This window comes from Dasypus novemcinctus, chromosome 19 (genome assembly GCF_030445035.2).
Source record: "Dasypus novemcinctus isolate mDasNov1 chromosome 19, mDasNov1.1.hap2, whole genome shotgun sequence".
In the NCBI taxonomy this organism is placed as follows: Eukaryota; Metazoa; Chordata; class Mammalia; order Cingulata; family Dasypodidae; genus Dasypus; species Dasypus novemcinctus.
Genome location: NC_080691.1, coordinates 81,279,922 through 81,306,314, shown reverse-complemented (window position 1 = coordinate 81,306,314; position 26,393 = coordinate 81,279,922). Strand labels below are relative to the sequence as shown.

Below are 26,393 nucleotides of genomic sequence, written 5' to 3'. Positions count from 1 at the left end.
CGTTGCAGGTGGTGTTAGTTAGCATAAGGTGGGCCCCGCTGCAGCGACTGCTGTGCTGGTGAGAAAGGAAAGATGCAGACGGAGGCCACATGTCCAAAGGGAGGCCGAGAACGAGGTGATGCAGCCACAAGCCGGGGGACGCCAAGCACGGCCGGAAGCCCCCGGAAGGAAGAGGCCAGGAAGGCCTCTCCCCGAGTCTTCAGAGAGACCCGGCCGTGCCGACACCTCGATTCGGGCCTCCGACGATAAAGTCGGGCGCCGTCTGGGGCCGAGTCACAGGTCTGTCCCCTCCTCCAGCAAGGGAAGGGCCGAGAATGGTCCCACAGACCCCCGAGGGGCTCAGCTGCTGGAACACACACGGGCCTTTCACTCAGTGCAAGGGACGTTTATTAAGGCAACATCAGAAGCATCCAGCACGTGAATGAGGCTCAGCAGGCAGGCCTCAGCCTCCGCCTGCTCTAGAACGTACCTCAGCAGCTTCCCCGTCCACACCTGGCCCGGGAGGCCCGGTTCTTGGACCGGAAGTCCGAGCCCCACTAGCTAAGGGCTGATGTCGAGGCCTTGAGGTCAAAATGGAAGCAGAAGATAAGAACTAGACTCCTGATTTTTTAAGAAAAGCAATTTTTTTTGGGGGGGAGGGGGGGCGGGGGACCTGGTATCTGGAACTAGCCCTCATGAGTGATGGGGGTAGGGTGGGGGGCTTAGGCACGTCTCCTCCGAGCTCGGAGAGGGCGAGGGACAGGCAACCCAGCTTATGCCTCAGTTTCCCCAGCTGGAAGTTCCTTTGAAACGAGCTGCCGGTTGCGGAATCCAGCGGCCCCCGGGCCCCCTCCCTATTTCTTCTCTTCCGGGGCCTTCTCGACGACTCCGGGGGCGAAGGGGCCCACGAGCCACGTGACGGGGGTGTTCTGAGCCACGGACTCGACCATCTCGTCGAGGGCCTCGCGGGCCTTGGCGACCCGCTCGCGGCTCTGGGTCAGGACGGTGCCGGACAGGTCGCGGAAGGAGTGGACGCCCGAGAAGGCGGCCTGGAGGTCCTCCAGGTGGTGGCGGGCCTGCTGGGCCTTGCCGCTCACGTGGGCGGGCAGCCCCTGGAGGCTGGACGTCAGCGAGGCGCAGGTGGCCTGCAGCTGCTGCGTCATGTCCCGGAACATGGTCAGCGCCCGGGACTCGGCCTGCTGGGAAGTGAGGGCGGTGGCGCGGTCAGGACCGGCCGGTGCAGGGCCACCGGATCCAGAGCCGAGGCAAACAGGGGCACCGCCCGACCCACAGCCCTTCTGGACGGCCTTTCAAAGAAACGGACCATCTCACGTGCTGGTTATGAGTAACACCAGCTCTTGGATTTTTGAACCGTATACATACAGACCGGCCAAACTGAAAAGCAGGTGTAGACGGCAAAGAAAATATATAAACGGCCGATGGCACATAAAAAGATCCTCAACATCATTTAGCCATCAGGAAATCAAAACAATGGGGAGATGCTACTTCCGAGCCAGCTAGGCTATAATGAAAAAGACAACAGCAAGTGTTGGCGAGGGTGGGGAGAAACCCGTGTTCAGTGGGTAGAGGTTTCTGGAAAATGTTCTGGAGTTAGACAGTGGTGATGCTTGCACGACCCTGTGAATGTGCTAACACCCACTGAACTTGCCTCAAGACCAATTCACTGCACTATCAGGTATCCCACGGTTTCAAAGCGACACCTACACCCAAGAGTGGAAATCAAGACAGGTTTCCTGGAGGTGTCCTCGAGTCCCAAAGGCAGCTAACGGGAGCGAGGCTGGGGGAGGTGTTCCAGGTGGGTGGGCCCAGCCAGCAGAGGTGTGGAGAGTGAATGTGGCAGCCCCACCTCACCCCCAGAAGGTACCTCCGGTTTGGCGGGGTCATCCTCAGTCCCCTTGAGCTGCTTCTGGTTCCAGCTGAGCCACATCTGGTGTAGCTTCTCTTGACCCTCCAGCAGTTTCTGATCAACTCCATGCTTGACAGTTTCCATCTGGAGCAGAAGAGAGAGCAGTAAGAGAAAGAAGCACTTGTCTGCAGAAATGCCACGCCATCTATATACACTCCAGGAAGTGGGATTCCAGAGGGGGGCTGGGAAGTTCTTCTTTCATCTGACTTATTTGGTCAAGAAAGGGGAGAGATGCTGTTGATCTCCAACAGGGTTTCCACTGCAACAGTGAAAAGGTAGGCTCTGGGGGATCGGGGCTTGGTTTAATCACCTGCTCACTCGTGCCATGTGGCAGGTACAAAGGTGGCTGAAAATTCTCTGCAGTTCCTCCCATTAAGAGATAGAGTATTTCTCCACCCCTTGTTAGTGGGCTTGGCCAGATGACTTGATGGGACAAAGCAGATCCAGACTTAAGCAGCTCTTGTGCACTGAGGCTTGTGTGCACTCTTGCTGCCCCTGGAACCCTCAGACCACTATCAAGGTAAATGAGCCCCAGCTAGCCTCCTGGAGATGACCACAGGAAGACAGAGATACCCAACCAACCACCAGTCTCTGCAACCAACCACCCCAACCAACCACCAGCCAGTCTATTTACCAGCCAGCCCAACCAACCACCAGCCCAGACTCCAACCATCCGAAGCCAGCCCAACCACCTACCAGTCAGCTCAAGCAACCACCAGTCAGTCTATCCACCAGCCACTCCAATCATCCAAAGCTAGCCCAACCACCTACCAGGCAGCACAACTACCAGCCAGCCCAACCAACCACCAGCCAAGACTCCAATCATCCAAAGCCCAACCACCTACCAGCCAGCCCAACCAACCACCAGCCAAGACTCCAACCATCCAAAGCCCAACCACCTACCAGCCAGCCCAACCAACCACCAGCCAGGCCAACCAACCACCAGCCAGGCCAACCAACCACCAGCCACGCTAATCCAAAAGCTAGCCCAACCACCTACCAGGCAGCACAACTACCAGCCAGCCCAACCAACCACCAGCCAAGACTCCAATCATCCAAAGCCCAACCACCTACCAGCCAGCCCAACCACCTACCAGCCAGCCCAACCAACCACCAGCCACTCCAACCATCCAAAGCCAGCCCAACCACCAGGCAACCCAACCAACCACCAGCCACCTCAACCACCAGCTAACCCAGTCCCATGAGTGAGCCCAGTCAATCCAGCAGAGTCATGACAAATAAACAGTTACTGTTTCAATCCTCTGAATTTCAGGTTTGCTATAGAGCAAAAGCCGATCTACAGGGAAGTAGACTTGGCTCAACTGATAGAGCGTCTGCCTACCACGTGGGAGGTCCTGGGTTCAAACTTTGGCCTCCTTGACCCATGTGGAGCTCCCACATGCAGTGGTGATGCACGCAAGGAGTGCCGTGCCACGCAGGGGTGTCCCCCATGTAGGGGAGCCCCACACACAAGGAGTGCCCCCCATAAGGAGAGCTGCCCGGTGCAAAAGAAAGTGCAGCCTGCCCAGGAGTGGTGGCCGCACACACGGAGAGCTGACACAGCAAGATAATGCAATAAAAAGAGACACAGATTCCCGTGCCGCTGACAAGAACAGAAGCTGATACAGAAGCACACACAGCAAATGGACACAGAACAGACAACTGGGGCGGTGGGGGGAGGGAGGAAGGGGAGAGAAATAAATAAAAATAAACCTTAAAACAAACAAACAAACAAACAAACAAACAAGCGGATCTACAGTGCCCTCCCCTCCCCTCCCCTCCCCTGCCCCCGACTGGGCCTCACCAGGCTGAGCGCCTGCGACAGCTGCAGCAGGGCCTCCTGCGCCCTCTGCCTGGTGAGCTGCAGCTTGCCCAGCGAGTGCTCGTAGGCGTGCTGCCGCAGCCGCGACGACAGCGAGCCCAGGCGGACGAAGTAGCTCTGCTCCTGCCGCTGCTGCTGCACGGACGCGATGTCGAAGCCCTCCAGGGAGGTGGCGATGTTGGCTGCAGAGGGGAGGGGGACACCCACCGTCAAGCCACCCAGGCCTTCCCGGAACCCCTCCAGCAGGACCCCGCCCAAATCTGGGCTCTGCAGCTGAGAAGCTGCGAGGTCTTGGGCAAAGGCTTTTCTTTTCCCCAACTACAAAACAGGGATAACAGAAATTACACCTCACAGGGTACAGAAGTCTTAGATTAGAATGAGAATCTGCAAACTAGGGCCCATGGTTACAGAAAATGTTTGCTGATTTTTGCCGATTCCTGGACACAGCAATGGGTGTGTGTACGCGCGTGCAACCTTTACCACTGAAGGCTTCCCATATGTTCTTGTTAAATCTTAACTATCCCATGGGGGGCTACCATTATCCCTATTTTACAGAGGAGGAAACAGAAGCTCAGAGAGGTGAAGTGATTTGCCCAAGGCCACACAGCTAGAAAGTGGCAGGATAGAACTTGAACTCAAGTTGTCCAATGCCATGTTATTAATACTTGCCTGGAGGAGGCTGAGTCACTCGAAATTCATTTCATTAACTGGGAAGGAAAAGGCAGACCTATCTGGTCCCAGGCAGCAGGATGGAACGCGGGCTTTAAAGATCACTTATCCTACTTTACGCCATTCCCTTCCAACGTTTATAAGAGAGGACTTACCAGTCTGGGCTTTGTAAGTAACAAGACATGGGTTCAAATCCAGACTTACTCACACACTGGCTCTGGGTGCCTCAGGGCAGGGGTCTGCAAACTGCGGCTAAATGCTGCCTGTTCTTGTACATGAAGTTTTACTGGCACACAGCCACACACATTTGTTGATGGATGCTGTCACGCTGAACAGTTGAATAGACTAGCCCTCAAAGCTGAAAATACTATCTGACCCTTTAACAAAGTGTCTGCCGCCCCCGGGTCTCCAAGGAAGTGATTTTACCCAGGAAGCCTCAATTTCCCCTTCTGTACAAACACCCCCGTCAGGGCTGCCTGAGAAGTGATATTTGGAATCCCTGGTACCCAGGAAAGGCATGCAAATGAATGCTTAGCTATTTTTATTATCTATTTATAGCAGATGGTACAGCTTTCCATTTATAGCAGTGACAAAGCTTCCTTTCTCAAAGAATCCAGAACAGGTGACGAAGGAAGAACATCATACAGCACAGGGAGCATGAGAACACGGCCACGATAATGAGAAGATGCGCTCTGGCCAGGCAGCTGTCCGGAACTGGACATGGGTCGTAATAATGGATCTCAGTTTTAGTCACATTTTGTGTATCTCCTCTGGGTCAGACACCATTCCCGAAAGAGAAGACAGTGGGAATTAAGGCAACAAATCCTACGTGGGGCCATCACCACAGTTCAGGGAAAACTTTGAGGAAGGGGAATTCAGTTGTTTCTATCAACATTATGAAATCCTGGAATTCTCTAAACCAGGGGTCGGCAACCTTTTTGTGTACAGAGCCAGAGAGTAAATATTTTAGGTTCCGTGGGCCACAACTCACCTCCACTGTTGTGGCTAAAGCAGCCACAGACAATACATATGTGAGTAGGCGTGGCTGTGTATGAATAAAACTTTACAATGGAAGCGGATATGGCTCAATGGATAGAGCGTCCGCCTACCCTAGAAGAGGTGCAGGGTTCAATACCCAGGGCCTCCTGGCCCAGGTAGCGAGCTGGCCCCCGCACAGTGCTGCCATGCGCAAGGGGTGCCCCTGAACAAGTAGTGGCCCCCACACAGGAGAGCAGACCGCCCAGGAGTGGTACCACCTACACGGAGAGCGATGACACAACAGCAGCAAAAAAGAGACACAGAGAAGAGACAATATGAGACACAGCGAACTAGGGAGCTGTGGTGGAGCAAGAGAATGAGCACCTCCCAGAGCCGCCTAATGAGAATACGAGAGACACAGAAGAACACACAGCAAATGGACACAGAGAGCAGACAATGGGGGGGGGGGGGAATAAGAAAAAAAAAAAAACTTTACTGACAAAAACCAAGTGGGGGACCGGATTTGGCCTGTTGGCTGCAGAGCTGATGAAGTTGGCAGGGAGAAGCCTGTCATTGAAGAATCATTCCTAGCTGGCATTAAAAAAACAACATTAAAAAACAAACAAACAGGGAAGCGGCTATGGCTCAATCAGTTGGGCTCCTTTCTACCATGTGAGAGGCCCTGGGTTCACATCCTGGGGCCTCCTTGTGAAGGCAGCCTCGCCTGCATGCCATGGAGAGCCCCCCGCCCACCAGCGCTGAGGACAGCCGACTCAGCAAAGTGACATGACAGAAAGGGAGACAAGCAAAAATGCAGAAGAGAATGCAGTGAACAGACAGAGAGAGCAGACAGCTAGCAAGCATAAGGGGGGGGGGATAAATAAAAATAAATACAGACACAGAAGAGCACACAGTGAATGGACACAGAGAGCAGACAGCATGCAAAAAGCTGCAAGGAGGGGGGGTAAAAAACCAAAACCAAAACAAAACCAAAAACCACACGGGCCTTCCACGATTAAAAAAAAAAAAGTGGGGGAGACTAACGAGGCAATGACAATCAAATGCAAGTTTTACATGCTCCTGGAAAGGAGCTAATAATAGAGGAGAAAAGGCCCAAAAGGATATTAGGGGACATATGAAAAGATTAGAACACAGACTGTCAGCTTTCTATCAAAGTTAAATTTCTTGAACTTGATAACTGCACTTATAATGAGTTGCTTCCATATCCTTGTTCTCTGGAAATGTACATGGGAGTATTAAGTGTTCAGAAGAGACAAATGATGGATGGATGACAGATAGATTACAGGGATAGATGGATGGGTAGGTAGGTAGGTAGAAAGATGGACAGACTGACAGATGATAGAAAATGAGAGAGATTGCTATGGCAAAGGTAGCAAAATATTACACATTGGTGGACCTAAGTGTCTGGAGGGAGCGATGTCAATAAAACTTTATTTACAAAACCAGGTGGTGGGCCAGATTTTGCAGGTCAACTATTGAGGCAAAGCCCGTCACGGAAGTATCATTTCACACTGACGTTTAAAAAATTGAGCACACAAAGTTGGTGTATGTGAGTATCCGTATGGGTTGTTGTATTAGGTTTGCAACTATCCTGTAAGTTGGAAATTAGTTCAGAATGAAAAATTGACAAGCAAAACCAAAAACAAACCAATACAAGCAATGTGACACCTAGAAACAGTGCAATACAGGCCTGTATATGGAGAAAAACACGTCCGTCCCCTCTCCCACCCAAGGCAGGTTTGCCAACACGAACTCAAACTAGCATATCACCAGCCCACCCTGCTGATGCCATGCTTCTCCACGGCCCTCTCTGGGACCCTCAGGATTGTGCCCTGGGAAGAAGTGAAAGGTAGCTTTATCATCCAGGTCAAGGACAGCGGGCAGAATTCAGACAGGTCTGAGCAAGGCCTGGGGGTCGTGCAAAAGGGGAATGCTCTCGGCAAGGGGTATGTCCCAAAGAGGTAGTGGTGGGAGGGAGGGAGTGTGCTCCCCAAGCCCCAAGTGCATGCCTAGTTCTAACACATCTAATGTGGCTGTAAAAGCTCACCACACTTGCTCATTTTGGGGGACTGAATTCTACGCCTGCTGGGTGTGAACCCATCTGTAAATGGAACCTTTGAAGAAGTTAGTATTCATTAAGGGGCGGACTCCTTTGTGAATAGGGTCTTCGAAGATGCTGATTAGATGAGGCCGAATTGAATCAGGGTGGACCATGGTCCAGAAGACTGGAGGCCTTAGAAGCAGAGGAAATTCAGATGCAGCCGGTCAGTAGAAGCCCAGAAGTCAGAGGACACCAGAGTGTGAGGCTGACCGCCGCGTGACGGGGGCACAACTGTAAGCCTGGGAACCCCAAGGACTGTGGCTTGCCAGCACCAGCACCCCACAGACTCCGGGAGAAAGCACGGCCTGCTGAGACCTAGATGTTGGGTTCTACGTGTCTGAAAAACCGTGAGCCAATAAATTCCCATGTAAGCCAATCTATTGTGTGGTATTTGTCATCGTAGTCCTGGCAAACAGAGATACCCAAGCAGCACCCTGTACCTTAAATGCCAGTGGGCAGAGTTATTTCATACTTAGTGCATGGACATAAGGGACAAGCCAACCAGACAAGTCAGCTCTGAGCCTTGCCATGGCTGCCATCCCTGACCTCTCCACGTCCTACTAGGCTGGGCCCAAGATCTGACACCCAGGAGACCTCCCTCTTATGCCTTCAGAGGCTGAGTCCAAGAACTGAGCCTGGGGAAGTAGACGTGGCTCAACTGATAGTGTCCACCTACCATATAGGAGGTCCAGGGTTCAAACCCACGGCCTCCTGACCCATGCCGTGAGCTGGTCCACGTGAAGTGCTGATGTGCGCAAGGAGTGCCTTGCCACACAGGGGTGTCCCCTGCATAGGGGAGCCCCACACAAGGAGTGTGCCCCGCAAGGAGAGCTGCCCGCCCAGGGGTGGCACCATACACATGGAGAGCTGACGCAGCAAGATGATGCAACCAAAAGAGACACAGATTCCGGGTGCTGCTGACAAGAATGCAGGTGGACACAGAAGAACACAGCGAATGGACAGAGAGAGCAGACAATGGGGGGGGGGGTGACGAGGAGAGAAATAAAACAAAACAAAACAAAAAGAACCACCCCCCCAAAAAAAGACATGTTCACGTCCTAATTCCCAGTACCTGTAAATGTGATCTTCCTTGGAAAACAGGGTCTTTGCAGATGTAATCAGTGAAGTGGCGATCATTTTGGGGGGCCTCTAACCCGCATGGCTCGTGTCCTTACAAGAGGGAAAGCTGGACACAGGGACACACAGACACACAGAAGACGGCCTGAGCAGATGGAGGCAAATATGAAGGTGATGATGTCAGAGTCCAGGAACCCCTGGGGCCACCAAAAGCTGGAAGAGGAGGGGAGGATTCTCCCAAGGTCCTGCCCACACTGTGGTGTTGAACAGCAAGAGAATGAATGTCCTTCGTGTCGAGCCCCCTCCAGCTGGTGGCACTTGGTTTCAGCAGCCTGAGGACCTACCAGGGGCCAGCAGGCGCAGCCCCAGGAACTTGGGGTACGGCAGAGGACGGCTGGAGCCAAACCCCTTCCCTCACGGGGTTCAGAGTTTGGTAGAAGAACCCAGTAGAGAGAGTCTGGCCTTGCAAGGGCAGAGGACAGAGGACAAAGGCTATTCTGAAGCCAACATGCTCTGGTGCTTAAGAACACCAGCTCTTTCTGGAACACTGTGCTGCATGGGAAAGCAAAGATCTACCGGGGATTCCCAGGGAGAGTCGTTGGGGCTCTAGAGGCAGCTTAGAGGGGCTCCCACTGGCCAAAAATGATACAGATGGAACATCAAGAAAGTAAAGGCAGGGAAACGGACTTTGGCCCAGTGGTTAGGGCGTCCGTCTACCAAATGGGAGGTCCGCGGTTCAAACCCCGGGCCTCCTTGACCTGTGTGGAGCTGGCCCATGCGCAGTGCTGATGCGCGCAAGGAGTGCTGGCCCACCCAGGGGTGTCCCCCGCGTAGGGGAGCCCCACGCGCAAGGAGTGCACCCATAAGGAGAGCCGCCCAGCGCGAAATGAAAGTGCAGCCTGCCAAGGAATGGCGCCGCCCACACTTCCCGTGCCGCTGATGACAACAGAAGCGGACAAAGAAACAAGACGCAGCAAAAAGACACAGAAAACAGACAACCGGGGGAGGGGAGGGGAGGGGAAATAAATAAATAAAAATAAATCTTAAAAAAAAAAAAAAAAAGTAAAGGCAGGGAAGTGGGTGTGGCTCAGGTGATTGGCTCCCGCCTACCACATGGGAGGTCGCTGGTTCGGATCTCCATGACTCCTAAAGAAGACAGTGAGCTGGTGTGGCAAGCTGACACAAAAAGATGATGCAACAAGAGACACAAGAAGAAAAAACATAATGAGTGACACAACAAAGCAGGAGCAGAGGTTCTTGGGGCCTCCTAAAGAAGATGGCAACACGACGCAGCGCAGATGTGGCAAGCTGACACAACAAGATGATGCAACAAGGCACATGGGAAGGAAAAACAGTGTACCCAGGGGCCTGGGTTCAGCTCCCGGTGCCTCTTAAAAGGAAACAAGACAAACAGGCACAGCAGGTGCAGGCAATGAGTGGGGTGGGGAGAGGTACATAAATGGAATAAATCTTAAAAAAAGGAAAAAAGAAAAAAGAAGAAATACAATGGGCTAGAATATGTCGTATTAATCCAAGCACTGAAACTTTTAATCTAAAATCTCACAGCATCATGAATGCAATTAATATTTGCATGGACTGCATACCTGAAAGTGGGTAAAATGGGAAATTTTGTGTTGTATGTATGCTACTGCAATAAAAATATACATAAAAATACCCACTGAACTGTACAACACGAAGAGGAAACCCTAATGAAAGCCCTGGAGTATAGTTAAAAATATATTTATAATAATACTGGTTCATGAATTGTAACAAAGTAACCACACAAATGCAAAATATGCTGTGTATGGGAACTCCGGTTTCTGCATGACCTGTCAACCTACAACTGCTCTAAAAAATTAAAAATAAAATAAATTCAGTTATTGCTTGATCGGGGTCATGAAAAAGTCTTGGCAATGGATGGTGGTGACAGTTCTATTTAATTCTACTGACGTGTATACTTAAAAATGATTAAGATGGGACATTTTGTGCTTGTATGAGTTACCACAATTTAAAAAAACAACTTGAGGGAAGAGGACTTGGCCCAGTGGTTAGGGTGTCCGTCTACCACATGGGAGGTCCGCGGTTCAAACCCCGGGCCTCCTTGACCCGTGTGGAGCTGGCCCATGCACAGTGCTGATGCGCGCAAGGAGTGCCGTGCCACGCAGGGGTGTCCCCCACGTAGGGGAGCCCCACACGCAAGGAGTGCGCCCCGTAAGGAGAGCTGCCGAGCATGAAGAAAGTACAGCCTGCCCAGGAATGGTGCCGCCCACACGGGGAGCTGATGCAGCAAGATGACGCAGCAAAAGAAACACAGATTCCCGTGCCGCTGATAAGGATAGAAGCGGTAATAGAAGAACACACAGCGAATGGACACAGAGAGCAGACAACTGGGGGGGGGAGAAATAAATAAAAAATAAATCTTAAAAAAAAAAACCAACTTGAGTTATTAAAGACCTTTAGACGAGGGTTTCTTAACATTTTTTGTTCCATGGACCCCTTTGCCAGTCAGGTGACAACCACGGGCCCCTTCCTAAGTCCACACTACACTGTGTGTTATTTATTTTATTAAGTAGACACAGCTGCACCAACACGTCCCCAAGAGTAATGCTTGTTTTTTTTCAATTTCCGTTCAAGTTCACGGACCCCTGGTTAAGAGCCCAGCTTTAGAGGATGCTGAAGAACCAGCTCCCGATGCCAAAATCCAGGGAGTGGGGAAAGGGAGGCGTTCACCCTGCTTTCCCGCTATGACCGGTACCTCTCGGCGATCACGACCGCGGAGAACCTTCTCCAAGGAAGGCTGCCGGCTACCGGGTGGAGAAATGCCACTTCCAAGCGTGACATTTTGCAACCCCCAAGGAACAGAGAAGTCCAGGCAATGAAGAGAAGAGTCAGACCTCAGCCCCACCTGGCTAACGCTCTTGCCCCGCGCCCCCCAAAGCCGGCCGGGTCGAGGAGCAGGCGGAGACAACCCCCCCCCGGGATTTCCGGCTCGCGCTCAGCCCTCGTGGGACCCCGTTGTGAGCTGCCGGGAGGTACAGAAAGCCTGGACGTGGGAGCAGGAGATACTGTTCATAGAACGCGGAGCTGAGAACCACCCGCCAGGGCCACCAAGATGCAAGGAAGCGTCTAGACCGCAAGGAGGACTGGCTGCTTCGTCTCCAAGGTTCCACCCTCCAGTTTGTCTCTTTCTCCGTTTCTGCCTCTGCTCAAATCCAGCCCCTTTGTCTCCCCCTCCTGCACTCAGCCAGTGGCCCCTGCCCTGGCCCCTGCCCTGGCCCCTGCCCACCACGGTCTGTCCTCCCCGCAGCAGCCAGAGGGCGCCTGCGAGCACCCGAGTCGGGGTCTGCCCACAGCCCTCCATGGCTCCCCAGTGCTCTGGTGCGCGACGCTGGGGAGCCACGGGGCGGCGTGGGCAGGGGTGGCGGGGACGAGGGGGCGGCGAGGCCGGGCAGGGGGGCGTCCGAGGAAGGGGCCGCACTCACCCAGCTCCTCGTTGGTCATGGGCAGGTGGTTGTCCACCCACTCCTCCGACTTGCCCAGCACGGCGTCCACGCTGCTCAGGACCGTCTGGCCCACGCGGGAGCCCGCCACCAACTGGACGCCGCTGGCCACCACCGACTTGGCCACGTCCACGCCGGTCTGCACGGTGCCCCGGGTCACGTCCACCGCCTCTGACACGCGGGTGGCCACGCTCTCCTTGGCGCCGGACGCCATCTCGCGGGCGCCCGACACCTTGGACGACACAAGCTCCTTGGTGTCCGCCAGGACCTACGAGACGGACAGGGAGGATGGCGCTTGGCTCCTGCGCTCGCTAAGGGACGGTCGTAACAACCGGCCCTCGTCGCCTGGAGCCGGGCAACGCGCTCACGCAAAACGTCGGCAACGGCCGGTCGGGGGGCGGTCCCGTATTTTCCGCACGGTTTTTCCACAACCTACAATCTCTCTAATAATCACCAACTTAATAAAAATACCTGAGTGATTTTTTTTTAACCATTTCACCACTTTTCCCCACCTCGCCTGCCCCACTGTTTTTTGCTGTCTGTGTCCATTCGCTGGGTGAGCTTCTGGATCTATGTCTCTTCTTGTCTTCTCGTTTTTTCTCCTCTAGGATTCGGTCCTGGGGACCCCTGATGGGGAGAGAGGTTCCCCAACAACTGCACCTGGTCTCTGCTGTGCTTCACCTTGACTCTCCCCTCCGTCTCTCTTTTGTTGCGTCGGCATCTTGTTGCATGACTCGCTTGCGTGGGCACTGGCTCACCGCACGGGCACTCACGTGGCACTGGCTCACCGCACGGGCACGCTCATCACGTGGGCGCGCTTTCTCTTTTTCTTTTTCACCAGGAGGCCCCAGGGACCGAACCCAGATCCTCCCATGTGGTAGGTGGAGGCCCTATCACGTGAGCCACATCCGCTTCCCCGCCTGAGTGATTTTTAGGGCAGTGCAATTATTCCGTATGCTGCTCTAAGAGCAGCTCCGTGACATCCTGCATTTGTCAAAACTCAAAGAACTGTGCATCACCCGGAGGGACCCGTCAAAACCCTGGGCTTTAGTTAATAGTAATATGCCGATACTGGTTCCTATGTTTTTACAGAGGTACCCCATTCATGCAAGATGTTAGTAACAGGGGGAAACTCTGGGTGGGGGCATAGGTTATAGGGGGACTTTATGTTGTTTAATTTTTCTGTAAATGTAGAACTGCTCTTAAAATATAAAGTCTATTACAAGATTAAAAAAAAAACTCATAGTATTTGGTGGGAAATATGACCCCGTATGTTAATGAATTCCCCTAAAGCTGTGGCCCTCAAGTGGGGCAGCTGTGTCCCCAGAAGAGGGCCATTTATGGTTGTCACCAGCAGAGGGTGGGATGCTCCTGGCATGGAGGGGGTAGAGGCAGGGACGGCCCCCGCCCCGGAGAACGAGGCAGCCCCGGATTTCAGCAGTGCTGAGCCCGAGGAAGCCGTCCTAAGGAGAGGGGGGCAGGAGGGACGATGCCCGGCCATCCCGCCCCGGGGATGCTGGGGGATGTCTGGGGGGCATTTTCGATGGTTGCAACTTGGGGGTGCTGCTGCCATGTAGTGGGGGGAGGGCACGGATTCCACGAAGCACCTACAATGCAGAGGGCGGCCGTGCCACAGGGGATGAGCTGAGGTGGGGAACCCCCACCCTGGAATCCGCTAAACTGAAACAAGAGGGATTTTATGCAGATGTGCCAACAACCAAACATGTTTCTCAATTTAACTGGTTAAACTCCAGCAGCAGATGGGGGGTGGCCCCGGAAAAGGGAAGGGTTTCGTGGGTTTATTCTGGGAAGCTATATTAAAACATTTAAGTGCTGGAAAACAACTCAAGTGTCCACCAAAAGGTAAATGGAGGGAAGCAGATGTGGCTCAGGCAACTGAGCCCCCGCCTACCACATGGGAGGTCCCAGGTTCAATTCCCGGTGTCTCCTGGTGAAGACAAGCAAGACAGCGGGCTGATGCAACAAGATGGCACAATGAGGAGACACAAAGAAGAAACACAATGAGACACACAACAAAAGCGCCTTTCTCCCACATGGGAGGTCCCAGGTTCGGTTCCCAGTGCCTCCTAAAGAGAAGAGCAGACACAGAGAGCGCACAGCAAATGGACAGAGAGAGCAGACAGCGAGCACCAACAACCAGGGGCGTAGGAATAAATAAATAAATAAATCTTTAAAATAACGATGATATAACTACAAGAATGTTCTTCTATTAGGAGGGGTTAATAGACATCGTGAACAGTAATATTGTAATACTTTTGTAGCAAAGGCAAAGAGGTATTTTATTAATGCAGAAGGTCAAAAAACGAATATGGGACTTGGTGTTATGAGATGTAAATATGATCAAGCTTTTTTTCTCTCCATTTTCTTCATTAACCCGGAGACCTTGGTCATGCCATTTAACTAATCTGTGCTCATTCATCTTTCGGAGCACTGGAGAAAAAAACTGAGTTTGTTTTTAGGATTAAATAAATTAAATGTACCTGGACAGGATTTTTCAAAAGTAATGCATCCATAATTTGTTATGCTGTTCTGTCTGAAAATTTATTTTTTACAACTGAGATTATATTTTTTTATTTTTTAGGAGGTAGCAGGGATCGAACCCGGGACCTCATACATGCGAAGCAGGCGCCCAACCACTGAGCTACACCCACTCCTTTAACTTTATTTCAACTTGAAAAAATAAAATAACAGGGGAGCGGGTGTAGCTCAGTGGTTGAGCGCCTGTTTCGCATGTATGAGGTCCCGGGTTTGACCCCCACTACTTCCTAAAAAAGAAAAAAGAAAAAGAAACTCTCTAAAAAGCCACTGATCGCCAACACCTGGTACTGAGGCTGCTCCAAGCTTTTGGATGATGAATCCACTAAAACCCCACCAACGCCCAAGGCGGAGGTACAAGAGGAAGCGAAAGCAAGGCCCAGAGAGGCTCAGTGGCTTGTCTCAGGTTGCCCAGCAGTGAAGTGGCCAAACCAGGATTTGAACCTGGTATTTTGACTTTACCACCTCAAGCCTTGCCTGGTTAATGCAACAAGTATAGGATGAGCAACTTTCCCTAGAAAGGTCTGGATGGCCAATTCTGCAGCTTTGCAGACCACGCGTTATCTGTCCCAACTATACAGCTCTGCTGCCGTAGCGTGAGAGCTGCCAGAGTTGAGTTAAATGACTTGGGTGTGGTTGTGTGCCAATAAAACTTTATTTTAAAAAAAACACAAGCAGAGGGCCAGGTCTGACTCCCGGGTCACTGTCAGTTGACCCCTGGAATAAACAGCTTCTTCCTGACACCTTTGAGGAGGAGAGGCCTCAACATGTAGTTGGATACTCATGGGTCAAATCCAAGTCCAAGGACAGGGTTCTGAGAAGTGAGGAATGGGCAGGTTTGGTTTCCTCTCTTTCTAAGTCTGCCTGCCTCTGAACTCCCAGCCGTCTCACACCCACCGGAGTTGGCCTTTTTTTGGCGGTAAAAGTGCAATTGTCAGGTTTCGGCCTCAGCACTAAGCGAACTGCACACAGTGGGACCGCGGAGCTCATGCTGGCGCTGGTTCAAATCCCAGCTCTGACAACGGCGCCATAGACTCTGGGGGAAGGTACGGCCCCCCCGGGGTGCGGGAAGAAATCCCAGCGGGGCGCAGAGCCGAGAGCGCGCTGCGGCCACTAGACTGGGTGACCTTGGGGAGAGCCTGGCCCTGAGCTCGTCCCTTCTATAAAAGGAAGGAATGTTCACCTCGCGGTAGCTGCGGGACGGAGGGAGAACACAAGCCCCTGGGCCCCGGGTGCCGGCTCACGGGGGACATTCTCCTCTCTCCCGCGAGCTCAGCAGTTTCCAGCCTCCAGGGAGCCGAGGCCACCTGCTGGGTTCAAGTCCAGTTCACCGGCCAAGCCCGTTTCTAAATGGGACGGGGCTAAACCCTGCTGTGCGAGGATGCAATGCGACCCGATAGATGCAGCGCCTGTGTCACCGTCTCTGGTACACAGTAGGTGCTTAATAGCCAGGGAAGGAGTAAGCTGCCAGAGTGGAAAAGGCTAAGTGAGCCCCAGTGGGGGCTGGCTCGCCCCACTCCTCCTCTTTCGGTGGGAGAAAACTTCCAGATCTGGCTCCCAGGCGAGAGCCAGTGATTAAATACACAAATACTTCATAAGCACCTACTACGTGCCGAGACGCTGTAGTCCGGGCAGCGCGACAGAGGAACAAAGTGGCCAGTCAGTGCCCTGATGACAGCTGACATCCTAGCTGAGGGAGATAGACCATTAAGCAGGGAAGTGGATGTGGCTCAACTTATAGAGCGCCCGCCTACCACATGGGAGGTCCGCGGTTCAAATCCAGGGCCTCCTGACCCGTGTGGAGCTGGCCCATGCGCAGTGCTGATGCGCGCAAGGAGTGCTGTGCCACGCAGGGGTGTCCCCCGTGTAGGGGAGCCCCATGCGCAAGGAGTGCGCCCTGTAAGGAGAGCTAACCCTCACGAAAAAAAAGCGCAGCCTGCCCAGGACTGGCTCTGCACACACGGAGAGCTGCCGCAGCAAGACGACGCAACAAAGAGAGACAGATTCCCGGTGCTGCTGACGAGAACGCAAGCGGACACAGGAGAACACACTGCGAATGGACACAGAGCAGACAATTGGGAGGGGGACGGAGAGAGAATTAAAAGTTTTTTTAAAAATCTTAAAAAAAAACCAACAACCAACAGAGTTCTGGTCCTTTGCATCACGCCCATGTCTGATTAATACCCACGTGGACTCAATGTATTGCTTTTTGCTTTGGCTGAGCCAGGAATGTGGCCTCACAGAAATCATTTTACTTAGCACAAACTGTGTGCCTTACACCAGGCTGTGCCACGCAGGGGTGTTCCCCGCGTAGGGGTGCCCCACGCGCAAGGAGTGCACCCCTCAAGGAGAGCCGCCCCGTGGGAAAAAAGCGCAGCTAGCCCAGGAGTGGCACCGCACACATGGACGGCTGATGCAGCAAGATGATGCAACAACTAAAAAGAGACGCAGTTTCCACACAGCGAATGGAGACAGAAAGCAGACAACGGGGAGGTGGGGGAAAGGGGAGAGAAATAAATAAATTAAAATAAAATAAAGTCTGTCCCTTAAACAAGAAAAAAAAAAACCATTAAGCAGTCGAGTAGCCCGCTATCTGAAGCGTGTGTTGTTTTTTTAAACGCTGTCACGCGGACACAGATATTTGCCGCGGCGTGGCTCACGACGGCCGCAAAGTGGAAACCATGCAGGTATCCGCCAGCCACGGGGGGGGACTGAATGGGGCCCGCCCATACACTGGCCCGTTCTAAGTTCTAAGACACGCTACGACGTGGCTGTGCCTCAAGGACGTCCTGTCAATAAGCCAGACACAGAAGGACACGGATCGTCCGAGCCCGTTGAGACGAAAAACGTCCGGGACAGACAAATCCACAGACAGGAAGGCTCGGAGGGTGTGGGCGGAGACAGCAAAGGGGCGTGCGATGATGAAAGCGGGCTAAAATTAACCGTGGTGGCAGCTGCACAACCTTGTGGAAAAAAACGAATGGCCCTGAACGACGTTTTACACGGGCCAATCAGGTGGCGTGCACGTTCTATCTCAATAAAACTGTTAAGGAAGTGGCTGTGGCTCAAGCAGTTGGGCTCCCGTCTACCACACGGGAGGCCCTGGGTTCGCGTCCCGGGGCCTCCTTGTCAAGGCAGGCTGGCCCGCGCGCTGCGGAGAGCTGACGGCCCGTGCCCACGGAGAGCTGACGCAGCAAGGTGACGCAACGAGGGGAGACAAGCAGACACAGAAAAAATGTACAGCGAAGGGACACAGGAAAGAGACAGCAAAAGAAAGGAATAAGCCGCAAGGGGCGGGGGGGAGTAAATAAATAAATCTTTAAAAAAATAAAAAACAATTATAAAGCTGTTAAACTAAATAAAAAAATGACCAGGTGAGATAGCGCACTATCTAATCAGGGGCCCCTGGCATGCCCTGAGGACCCCGGAGCCACGAATGCTTGGGGGCTGCCACACCGAACGGTGCAGAGACCACCATCCACCATTCCAGAAAGTTCTACTGGACAGCGGGCAGGCGAGGCCCTCCGAAGGCGTGAGATGCGTGCAGAGGCCTGAAAGGCCGGCCCCCGAGGCGGGAACGGCACATGCAAAGGTCCCGAGGCAGGGCCCGGGCCTGGCATGCGAATCACGTCGCCACCCCTCTGTCCCCGGGATGGAAACCGTACGTGGCACATGCGGGCGTGGATGTTACCAAGCAGTGACAAGAGGAGGCCAACATGGGACAAGCGAGGTGGGTGATGGGGGAGCAAGGGGGTGGCAGGGGACGGTGGGCACGTGCTGGCATCTCGAGGGTTCTGGAGGCCAGTGAAAGGTGGACTTGGGGTGGGGGAGCCCGGGAGCGAGCCGCCCCATCCATCGAGTCTAACGAAACGGGGACCCGCAGACGCGCGGCGCGGGCCAGCGCCCCTACCTGCTCCGTGGGCTTCTGGAGAATGGGCAGGTTCTCCTCCAGCTTGTCCAGCCCCTTGTGGGCGTACTCGCTCACCGACACAACTGTGGGAGACAGAGGCGCGAGTGGGGTGCCCCGCGGCCGTCCCCCCTCCCAGCGATCGGGGGCCCGGGGCAGGGCGGACAGGCCCGGGGATGGGGCGGGGACCCCTCCCCGGGGAAGGGCGCGGACGGGAGGGGCTCACTCTGGGGCTCCAGCTTGGAGAGGAGGGGCTGCGCCCCGCTGACAGCAGCCGCCGTCAGGGTCTTGACGCCCCTCTCGGCCGCGTCGCACACGGTCCTGACGTGGGGGTGGCTGTCCTTGGTGGAGGTGTAGGCGGCCGACACCAGGTCGCACGTGGAGCTGATGAGCGGCAGGCTGACCACGCGCTCCACCACGCCGGGCTGCGGGCGAGAGGAGAGGGCGGGGAGGGGTGGGGGCCGGGACGGAGGAGCCCGGGGTCCCAGAGCGCTGCTTCACTCCGGGTCACTGAGACAGCTCAGGCCCCTCCTGTACCCAGATGCCAGCCAGGAACCCTGGGGTCCCATCCCACGCATCCCTCACTCGGTGGCCCAGTTTTTTTTTTTTTTAAGACTTATTTATTTCTCCCTCCTCCCTCCGTTGTCCACTCTCTGTGTCTGCTTGTCTTCTCGTTGGGTGGCTCCAGGAACCGATCCTGGGACCTTCTGGAGTGGGAGAGAGGTGATTACTCTCTTGTGCCACCTCAGCTCCCTGGTCTGCCGTGGCTCTTATTGTCTCTCCTCTGTGTCTCTTTGTTGCATCATCTTGCTGGGCCAGCTTGTCCTTACCAGGAGGCCCTGGGCATCGAACCCAGGACCACCCATATGGTAGACGGGAGCCCGACTGCTTGAGCCACATCAGCTTCCCATCGGGGGCCCGTGTGAATGTACACTTGCCGCCCGTGCTGTGCCGGGGTGAGCGACAAGAGACGAGCATCCGCTCTCTTGGGGCTTAGAGGCTAAAACTGGGGTCGGTCAACTACAACCCAGGGTTCCGATGCAGCATGTCGCCTGTTGTTTTTTTTTAAATCATTTTTCCACCAGCTTTGAGCTATAAACCACAGACTATAAAACTCGCTTTTTGGAAAGTGTACAATTCTGCGGGTTTTCGCACATTCGCGGAGCTGTGCAACCATCCCCGCCGTCCATCTTTAGAGCATTCTTATCCCATGGGGGAGCGGGTGTGGCTCAAGCGGTTGAGCGCCTGCTTCCCAAGTGGCAGGTCCCGGGTTCGATTCCCAGTGCCTTCTAAAAACAAATAACAGGCAACCAAATTGAAAAAACCAACGCAGGGGAGCCAACGTGGCTCGGTGGCTGAGCGCCGGCTTCCCGCCTACAAGGTCCAGGGTTCAATCCCCAGCCCTGGTACCTCAAAAAAAAAAATGTATCCCCATAAACATAAAAAAAATTCATGAAACACCTTAGCAGTCCTGTTCCCCTCTCCCCCTGCCCCTAAACCTGAGACAACCACTCATCTCCTGCCTCTGGGGATTTGCCCGTCCCAGCCATTCCGGATGAATGGAATTGGATGGGGTGTGCCTCCTTGTGTCTCACTCCCTTCACTGAGCTCACATTTCAGGTTCATCCGTGTTGTGGCACGTACCAGGGATTCCTTCCTTTTGCCAGCGCCACAAGGTCTTCTAAATAAAGCTTTATTGGCACACAGCCCTGCCCAGTTAGGTTTCAGCCACAGCTGGCTTTGTGCAGCTGTGACAGAAGCCATGTGACCTGTCAGGCCGAAAAATCTCTGCGGCTCCCAACAGAGGAAGTTTCCCACCCCTGATGGACAACAACCAGAGCCTGAGGACACTACCAGATCCGCCTGGGCAGGCAAGTTTTCCTCCTCTGGCCCCACCTTGCCTGTCTGGATTCAGCTCCATGCTCACCCAGAAGCGGCTTTGTCGCAGCTTCATCCTTCCTGCGTCTCAAGACGCGCTGTGGTTGACAGTTGCTGGGGCGCTGCCAAAAAGCCCCGGCAGCCTGCCGATTTGTTCGGGCACTGACCCAGCTCTGCCATCTTCCCTGGGCCAGCCTCTGCCCTTCTGAGCCTCGGTATCCCCGTCTGGAAAATGGGCATGTGATTGTTTGCAAAGTCGCTGGCAGAAAAATTAACTCTCTGGCGCCCCATCCCATGTGTTTTGTGAGTTAACTCATCCGGTCACCGGTCCCGGGCAACTTATTATTCCAATTTTACAGAAAGGGACACCGAGGCACAAAGTAGCTGAGGAATTCGTCTGGGGTCACAAAACTAGCAAGCGGCAAGGCTGGGTCTTGCACCCAGGCAGTTTAACCAAAATCTCATAGGTAGCCAGTGCAGCTCAGTGGATGAGCGCCGGCCTCTTAAGTATGAGGGTTTGATTCTCCACCTTGGCACCTCAAAGAAAGAAAAGCTTGAGGAGCAGGGGTAGCTCAGGGGTTGAGCGCCTGCTTCCCATGTACGAGGTCCTGGGTTCAATCCCCAGTGCCTCCTAAAAAAAAAGAGAAAAGCATATATATATATATATATATATATATATATATATGGTCTCTCTAGAAATTTACCATAAATATGACTATACCAACCCGCCCCAATTCTCCTAGGAACCTATGCTAATACGCTAAAGGCAGGAAAGCATACACCCACGTGAAGATTTGCACATGCACGTTCACAGCAACAGCATCGAAAAGAAAAGGTAAACAATTCAAACGTCCATCAATGAGTAAGTGGATAAGCGAAAACGTCATCCATTCATAGCGTGGAATACTATTCAGCCACAAAAAGGAAAGCAGCCCAGTGGTCCCCCCGACATTAAACATAAATAAAACTACGCTATGAGCTGGCAATTCCACCCAAAAGAATCGAAAATAGGGACTCAAATGGAGACGTGTGCGCCAGGTTTATTGCAGCGTAATTTACAAGAGCCAAAGGTGGAAGCAACACAAGTGCCATCAGCAGATAACGGACACACAAACTGCGGTCCAACCACACCACGGGCTATCGTTCAGCTGTAAAAAGGAATGAAGTTCTGATGCATGCTACCCCACGGGAGGACCCTGGAGACATTCTGCTAAGTTAAAGAGGCCAGGCAGGGAAGGGCAAACACTCTGTGATTTCACTCATATGACACGTCCAGAACAAGCCAACCCGTGGAAACAGAAGGGAGATGAGTGGTTGCCTGGGATTGAGGGGAGGGCAATGGGAAGTGACTGCTATTGCGTACAGGGTTTCTTTTGGGAAGTCGAAAAATATTCTGAGGAGCAGATGTGGCTCTAGCAGTTGGGGGCCTGCCTACCACACGGGAGATCCTGGGTTCGGTTCCCAGTGCTCCTAAAGATGAGCAAGATAGTGAGATGACACAATGAGGAGATACAACAAGGAAACATAATGAGAACACAACAAGCGGGAGCAGAGGTAGCTCAAGCCATGGGCGCCTCTCTCCCACAGGGAAATCCCAGGTTCAGTTCCTGGTGCCTCCTGAAGATGAGCATGCAACGAACAGACACAGAGAGCAGACACTGAGTGCAAACTAAGGGGGCCTGAAATAAATGAAATAAACCTTTTCTTTAAAAAAAGAAAAATGTTCTAAAAGTGTACTGTGGAGATGGTTTCACAACTGTCAATATATATTAAATAAAAGTCACTGAATTGTACACTTTAAAGGTGTGACATGAATATGTTTTTTGTTTTCTTTTATTAGAGAAGTTGGGAGTTTACAGAACCATCATGGATAAAACACAGAGTTCCCATAGACCACCTAACTATTGAAACCTTGCATTGGGGCGGCACATTTGTTACAACTGATAAAAAAGCACATTTCCGTAATTGCACTATTAACCATAGCCCATGGCTTAGCTTAGGGTTCCTTGCGTTGGGCAGTTCCACAGATTCTTAAAAACTTTTTATTCTAGTAACATGCATACAACCTAAAACTTCCCCCTTTTAACTACATTCAAATATAGCGATGCAGGGCTTCTAATCACCTTCGCCGTATTGTGCTACCCTCATCGCCCCTCCGTTCCTCAACCTTTTCCATCCTCCCAAACAGACACGCTGTACCTTTAAGCCCCGTTCCCTAGGGCTGTGTTTTAAAAAGGCCTTTATTTAAACTGGGGAGGAGGGGGACCAACTGGGACTGGTTTCCTGCTTGGAAGACCCCACGAGAAGATTCAGAGGTGGAGAACATTCGCTCCAGGGAGGTGGGGCGCTGCAGAGGGCAGCCCCCTCCCCGCCCCAAAGCCTTGGTCTTTCCCAGCGCGCCAGGTAGCGGTTTGTACACCGGCTGTTTGCCTCCCACCCACTCAGAAAGGTGCCCCCTGCTGCTGCTGGCATCCCCGGCTCCCTGCCAGGGGGCGGGAAGCCTCGTCCCCTGCCGGGCACAGGACAGGACGGTCCCTGGCGCTCCCTGCTCACCTGCGGAGCCGGTTCTTCCGGGCCCACCTGGCCGCTGGCAGCGTCCTCCGTCTCGTTGGCAGACATGGCCCCGGCGCTGCTGTCACAGGGAGGCAGGCAGGTGCTGTCCCGGGAAGCAGGAGACTGCCTCCAGGGAAAAGTCCAGGCCCGCGCTGGGAGCTGGGGGGCAGAGGGCGGCAGGGCTGGGCTCACACCCACCCCCAGACACCCCACGCCTTAGAGCCCGGCCTCTCAAAGGTTAACCTGCGCTAGGAGATCTGGGTAAAGACCAGGCGCCCATCGAGGAGGTGCCAGGTGGGGCCCGGGCAAGCTGGTCCAGGGGCCACCCTGGGGGGGGGGGAGGGGGGAGTCTGAGGACAGCCCTCCAAAGGCTCCTGTATCAGTGCTCCCGGGAGAATCGTGTGCTGCACAACTTCGGTGGAAAATGCAAATCAGAACCGCAATGAGCTTCTGCCACACACCCACGAGGACGGCTATGACCAAAAAACGGAAACGACCAAGTGTTGGCAAGGATGTGGGGAAACAGGCACTCTTGGGCACTGTCGGTGGGGATGGAGAACGGTGCAGCTGCCACGGAAAACAGTTTGGCAGTTCCTCCAAAAGATACAGAATTACTACACAGCCTGGCAACCCCACTTCTAGGTATATCCCCTAAAGAATTGAACACAGGGGCTTGAGCAGGTACTTGCTCACTGATGTTCACCGCAGCATGATTCACAAGAGCCAAACGGCGGACGCAAGCCAAATACCCATCAAGAGATGAACAGAGAAACCAAATGAGGTCCGGCAAGATGATGGAGTACTATGCAGGCGTAAAAAGGAATGGAGGGCTGATAAGTGCTACGACTTGGGGGAACCTTGAGGCATCGTGTTGAGTAAAAGAAGCCAGACCCAAGAGGGCAGATGTTATATGACCTTACTTGCATGAAATACCTCGAATAGGCAAATTCAGAGAGAGAGAAAAGCAAAGCAAAGTACCATAAACTCTGTGAAGGGAGATTTGGCAATAGCTGCCAGATTTCCCTTTGACCCAGAAAACTCACTTCCAGCAAGTTTCCACACCTGTACTGCCACACAGGCAGAGGCGTGCGTGCCAGCGGCAACAACCTAAATGTCCAAGCAAAGGGGATTCAAGAAAAACAGGAAAGAGTGGGAAGATTGACATGCAACTGGTGCAGATCAAGGTATTAGTAAGAGGCAAAAGGTGTTGAAGAGGACAGCTTTTCTTTCTTTCTTTCTGCTGTGTAGAATCTTTAAAGAGACACAGGAGACCGTTAACAGTGCAGACCTTTCGGGGAGAACGAGCAGTAGTAGGCAGCAGAGGAGGAAAGGAAGCCCTGGGCTTTTGAGCCGCGGGGATATTACTGATCGGAATCAAGTTAAGCTTTTTAACTAAAGTTAGAGACGCCAGGCCTGGGCACACCTGCAGATCAAGGTTGGACTCAGGGATGGAGGACGGTTGAGGGAGGTTCCCAAGGGAGTCCAAGCCCCTCCGTAGCAGGTGGGACGTAGCAGGTGGGACGTAGCAGGTGGGACGTAGCAGGTGGGACGTAGCAGGTGGGACGTAGCAGGTGGGACGTAGCAGGTGGGACGTAGCAGGTGGGACGTAGCAGGTGGGACGGGAGCCTCAGGTGTGCCTCGCCTTCCTGGCCAGGCGAGACACCGTGGGGACAGCAGCCTCAGACCTGGGGGGCGAAGCCAGGAGGCCAGTGCCGCCCGGGGCTGGGCTGCTCAAGGACTTTCCCTGGTCCAGCCTCAGTGCCCTCACCTACATAAGGGGATTAGTGGCAGGGCCGGCCTTCAAGGCTGGTTCCCCAGGTGATTCTGGTCACCTGCCGTCCCCGCTGGAACCGAGCACAACGACGTTCCAAGTCCCTGCCTTGCTGCCCGCCCGCAGCGGGATCCTGGGAAGACGCATCTGTCCCCGGGGCCCCTCGCTGGCCACATCTGTACAACGGGATGAGCGACGCCAGCCGCGGACGGTTCCCACTTGCTCGAAGGTCGCCGCCGCCCCCCGCCCCAGCTAGGACGCCGGGCGCCTCTGGCGCCCACCACCTGCTTTCACCTGGCGCAGGTGCCAGGTGCGCAGCCCAGCCCCAGCCTCCGCAGGCTGCTTAGCTCCCGGAGAGCGCGCGCCCCCTTCCTTCCTCCCACCCCAGCCCAGCTAGAACTCAGCGCCCCACGAAAGGCTCTGGGTGTCGGGGACCCTCCCGCGGCTGGCTCCAGCGGCCAGAGCGGGGGCTCGGCTGGAGCGGAAGCGCCACGCCCCACCCCAGGATCCCCACCAAGGCCACTTTCTCATCTCAGTGACTGAGAAAAAAGCCCAGAGAGGGGGAGGCCCTGGCCCAGAGACACACAGCAATCAGAAAAGACGCCAGGACAGGCTACAACCCACCTTTAGCTGTTCCAAGAGACGCGCCTCCCGCTCCGGGCAAGGGTCCCCAAGGGCGCAGATAAAGGGCCTGCTCACGGGGCGTCTTGCGCCATCCCAGAGCCACGCCCACCCAGGGAAGGGGCGGGACTGGCCCGGGACGTGACCAGCGCGGCGGGAGTTCAGCAGCTGGGGCAGGGGCCCCCAGGCAGCGCCAGCGCGGGTGGCGGGCGAGGGGCTTTGCAAGCAGAGGGACCCCACACCCCACCCCCGAGGCCCCCCGAGGACGGAATTCCGGCGCAGGAGAGGCTGGGGCGGGAAGGAAGTTGCAAACTGCGTTCGCAAAAGCCAGTCCCCTTTGCAATGACCATTCAGCGGATTTGGTTTGGGATGGGGGCGCTTGGCCCCGTGGGCGAGGGTCCGCTCGGCTCCCCAAAAGTCCCAAGACTTGAGAGGCGAGAGGCTAAAAGCCTGAGCCGGCTACAGAAGTTGATTTGGGGGGGACTAGCCGGGACGCGAGGCCCCTCCCCAGGCACCATCGAAAGCTCCCAGGACGGAGTGGCCCCCCGGCCCCCCAGTCGGCGCCCCCCACCTCCGCCCCGCCGCTCACCACGGCCGCCCGCCAACTTCAAGGCCAGGTCCGAAACGGTCTGGGGGCGGCCGGGGGGCGGGCTTTTATCCCTCGAGGGGGGCGGGGGCTCGGGAGTGACGGGCCGCAGGGCCAATCGGGCTGGGGGGCTGCCCGCCGCCGCGCCCCGCCCCGCCCCGGCGGGTCCCGGGACCCAGAGGCCCCTGGTGAAGCCCGGAAGCGGGGCCCGGGGCGGGGCGGGGCGCCCTGGCACGACTCCCGGTGCAGCCCGGGGGCGCCCCCTCCGGCCCCTGGGGGCCCCACGGACTCGGCCCTAGGAGGTGCGTAATGCGGGGTGCGCCGCGCGGGTGGGGGGAGCCCCCTCCAGCTGCCCCCACCCCTTTTCTCCAGCAGACCGTCGGCGGCCGCGGGAGCCCAGCGGAGCTTGCGGGGCGCCCCCCACGCGCGGAGGGGGCCGCGCCCCGC

General features: G+C 54.7%; 1 protein-coding gene across 4 annotated transcripts; it reads right to left on the bottom strand.

Moving 5' to 3' along the window:
• Positions 1 to 364: 364 nt before the first annotated feature.
• PLIN3 (perilipin 3) lies at positions 365 to 26,000 on the bottom strand. 4 transcript variants are annotated; one of them, XM_004464231.4, is made up of 8 exons: positions 25,950 to 26,000; positions 22,969 to 23,127; positions 18,764 to 18,962; positions 18,541 to 18,623; positions 12,057 to 12,342; positions 3,711 to 3,910; positions 1,865 to 1,990; positions 365 to 1,178 (listed from the first exon to the last, which is right to left on the bottom strand). In XM_004464231.4, exons 2-8 carry the CDS (start codon positions 23,032 to 23,034, stop codon positions 834 to 836), a joined length of 1,305 nt encoding a protein of 434 aa, XP_004464288.2. In that variant the 5' UTR covers positions 23,035 to 23,127; positions 25,950 to 26,000; the 3' UTR covers positions 365 to 833. The 4 variants fall into 4 exon arrangements, with proteins under 4 accessions (XP_004464288.2, XP_004464291.2, XP_004464290.2 ...); XM_004464234.5 differs by having other exon boundaries at positions 22,969 to 23,047; positions 25,950 to 25,996; XM_004464233.4 differs by lacking the exon at positions 25,950 to 26,000 and adding an exon at positions 25,364 to 25,467 and having other exon boundaries at positions 22,969 to 23,047.
• Between the last annotated feature and the right edge of the window lie 393 nt (positions 26,001 to 26,393).

Bases quoted from the DNA above. Each gene is read 5' to 3' on its own strand.
- PLIN3 (XM_004464231.4), bottom strand. From the start codon at position 23,034: ATGTCTGCCAACGAGACGGAGGACGCTGCCAGCGGCCAGGTGGGCCCG. The intron at 12,343-18,540 runs GTAGGGGCGCTG...TCCGTCTCGTAG, and splicing joins TCCAGAAGCCCACGGAGCAG to GTCCTGGCGGACACCAAGGA. The intron at 1,179-1,864 runs GTACCTTCTGGG...CTCACTTCCCAG, and splicing joins ATGACCCCGCCAAACCGGAG to CAGGCCGAGTCCCGGGCGCT.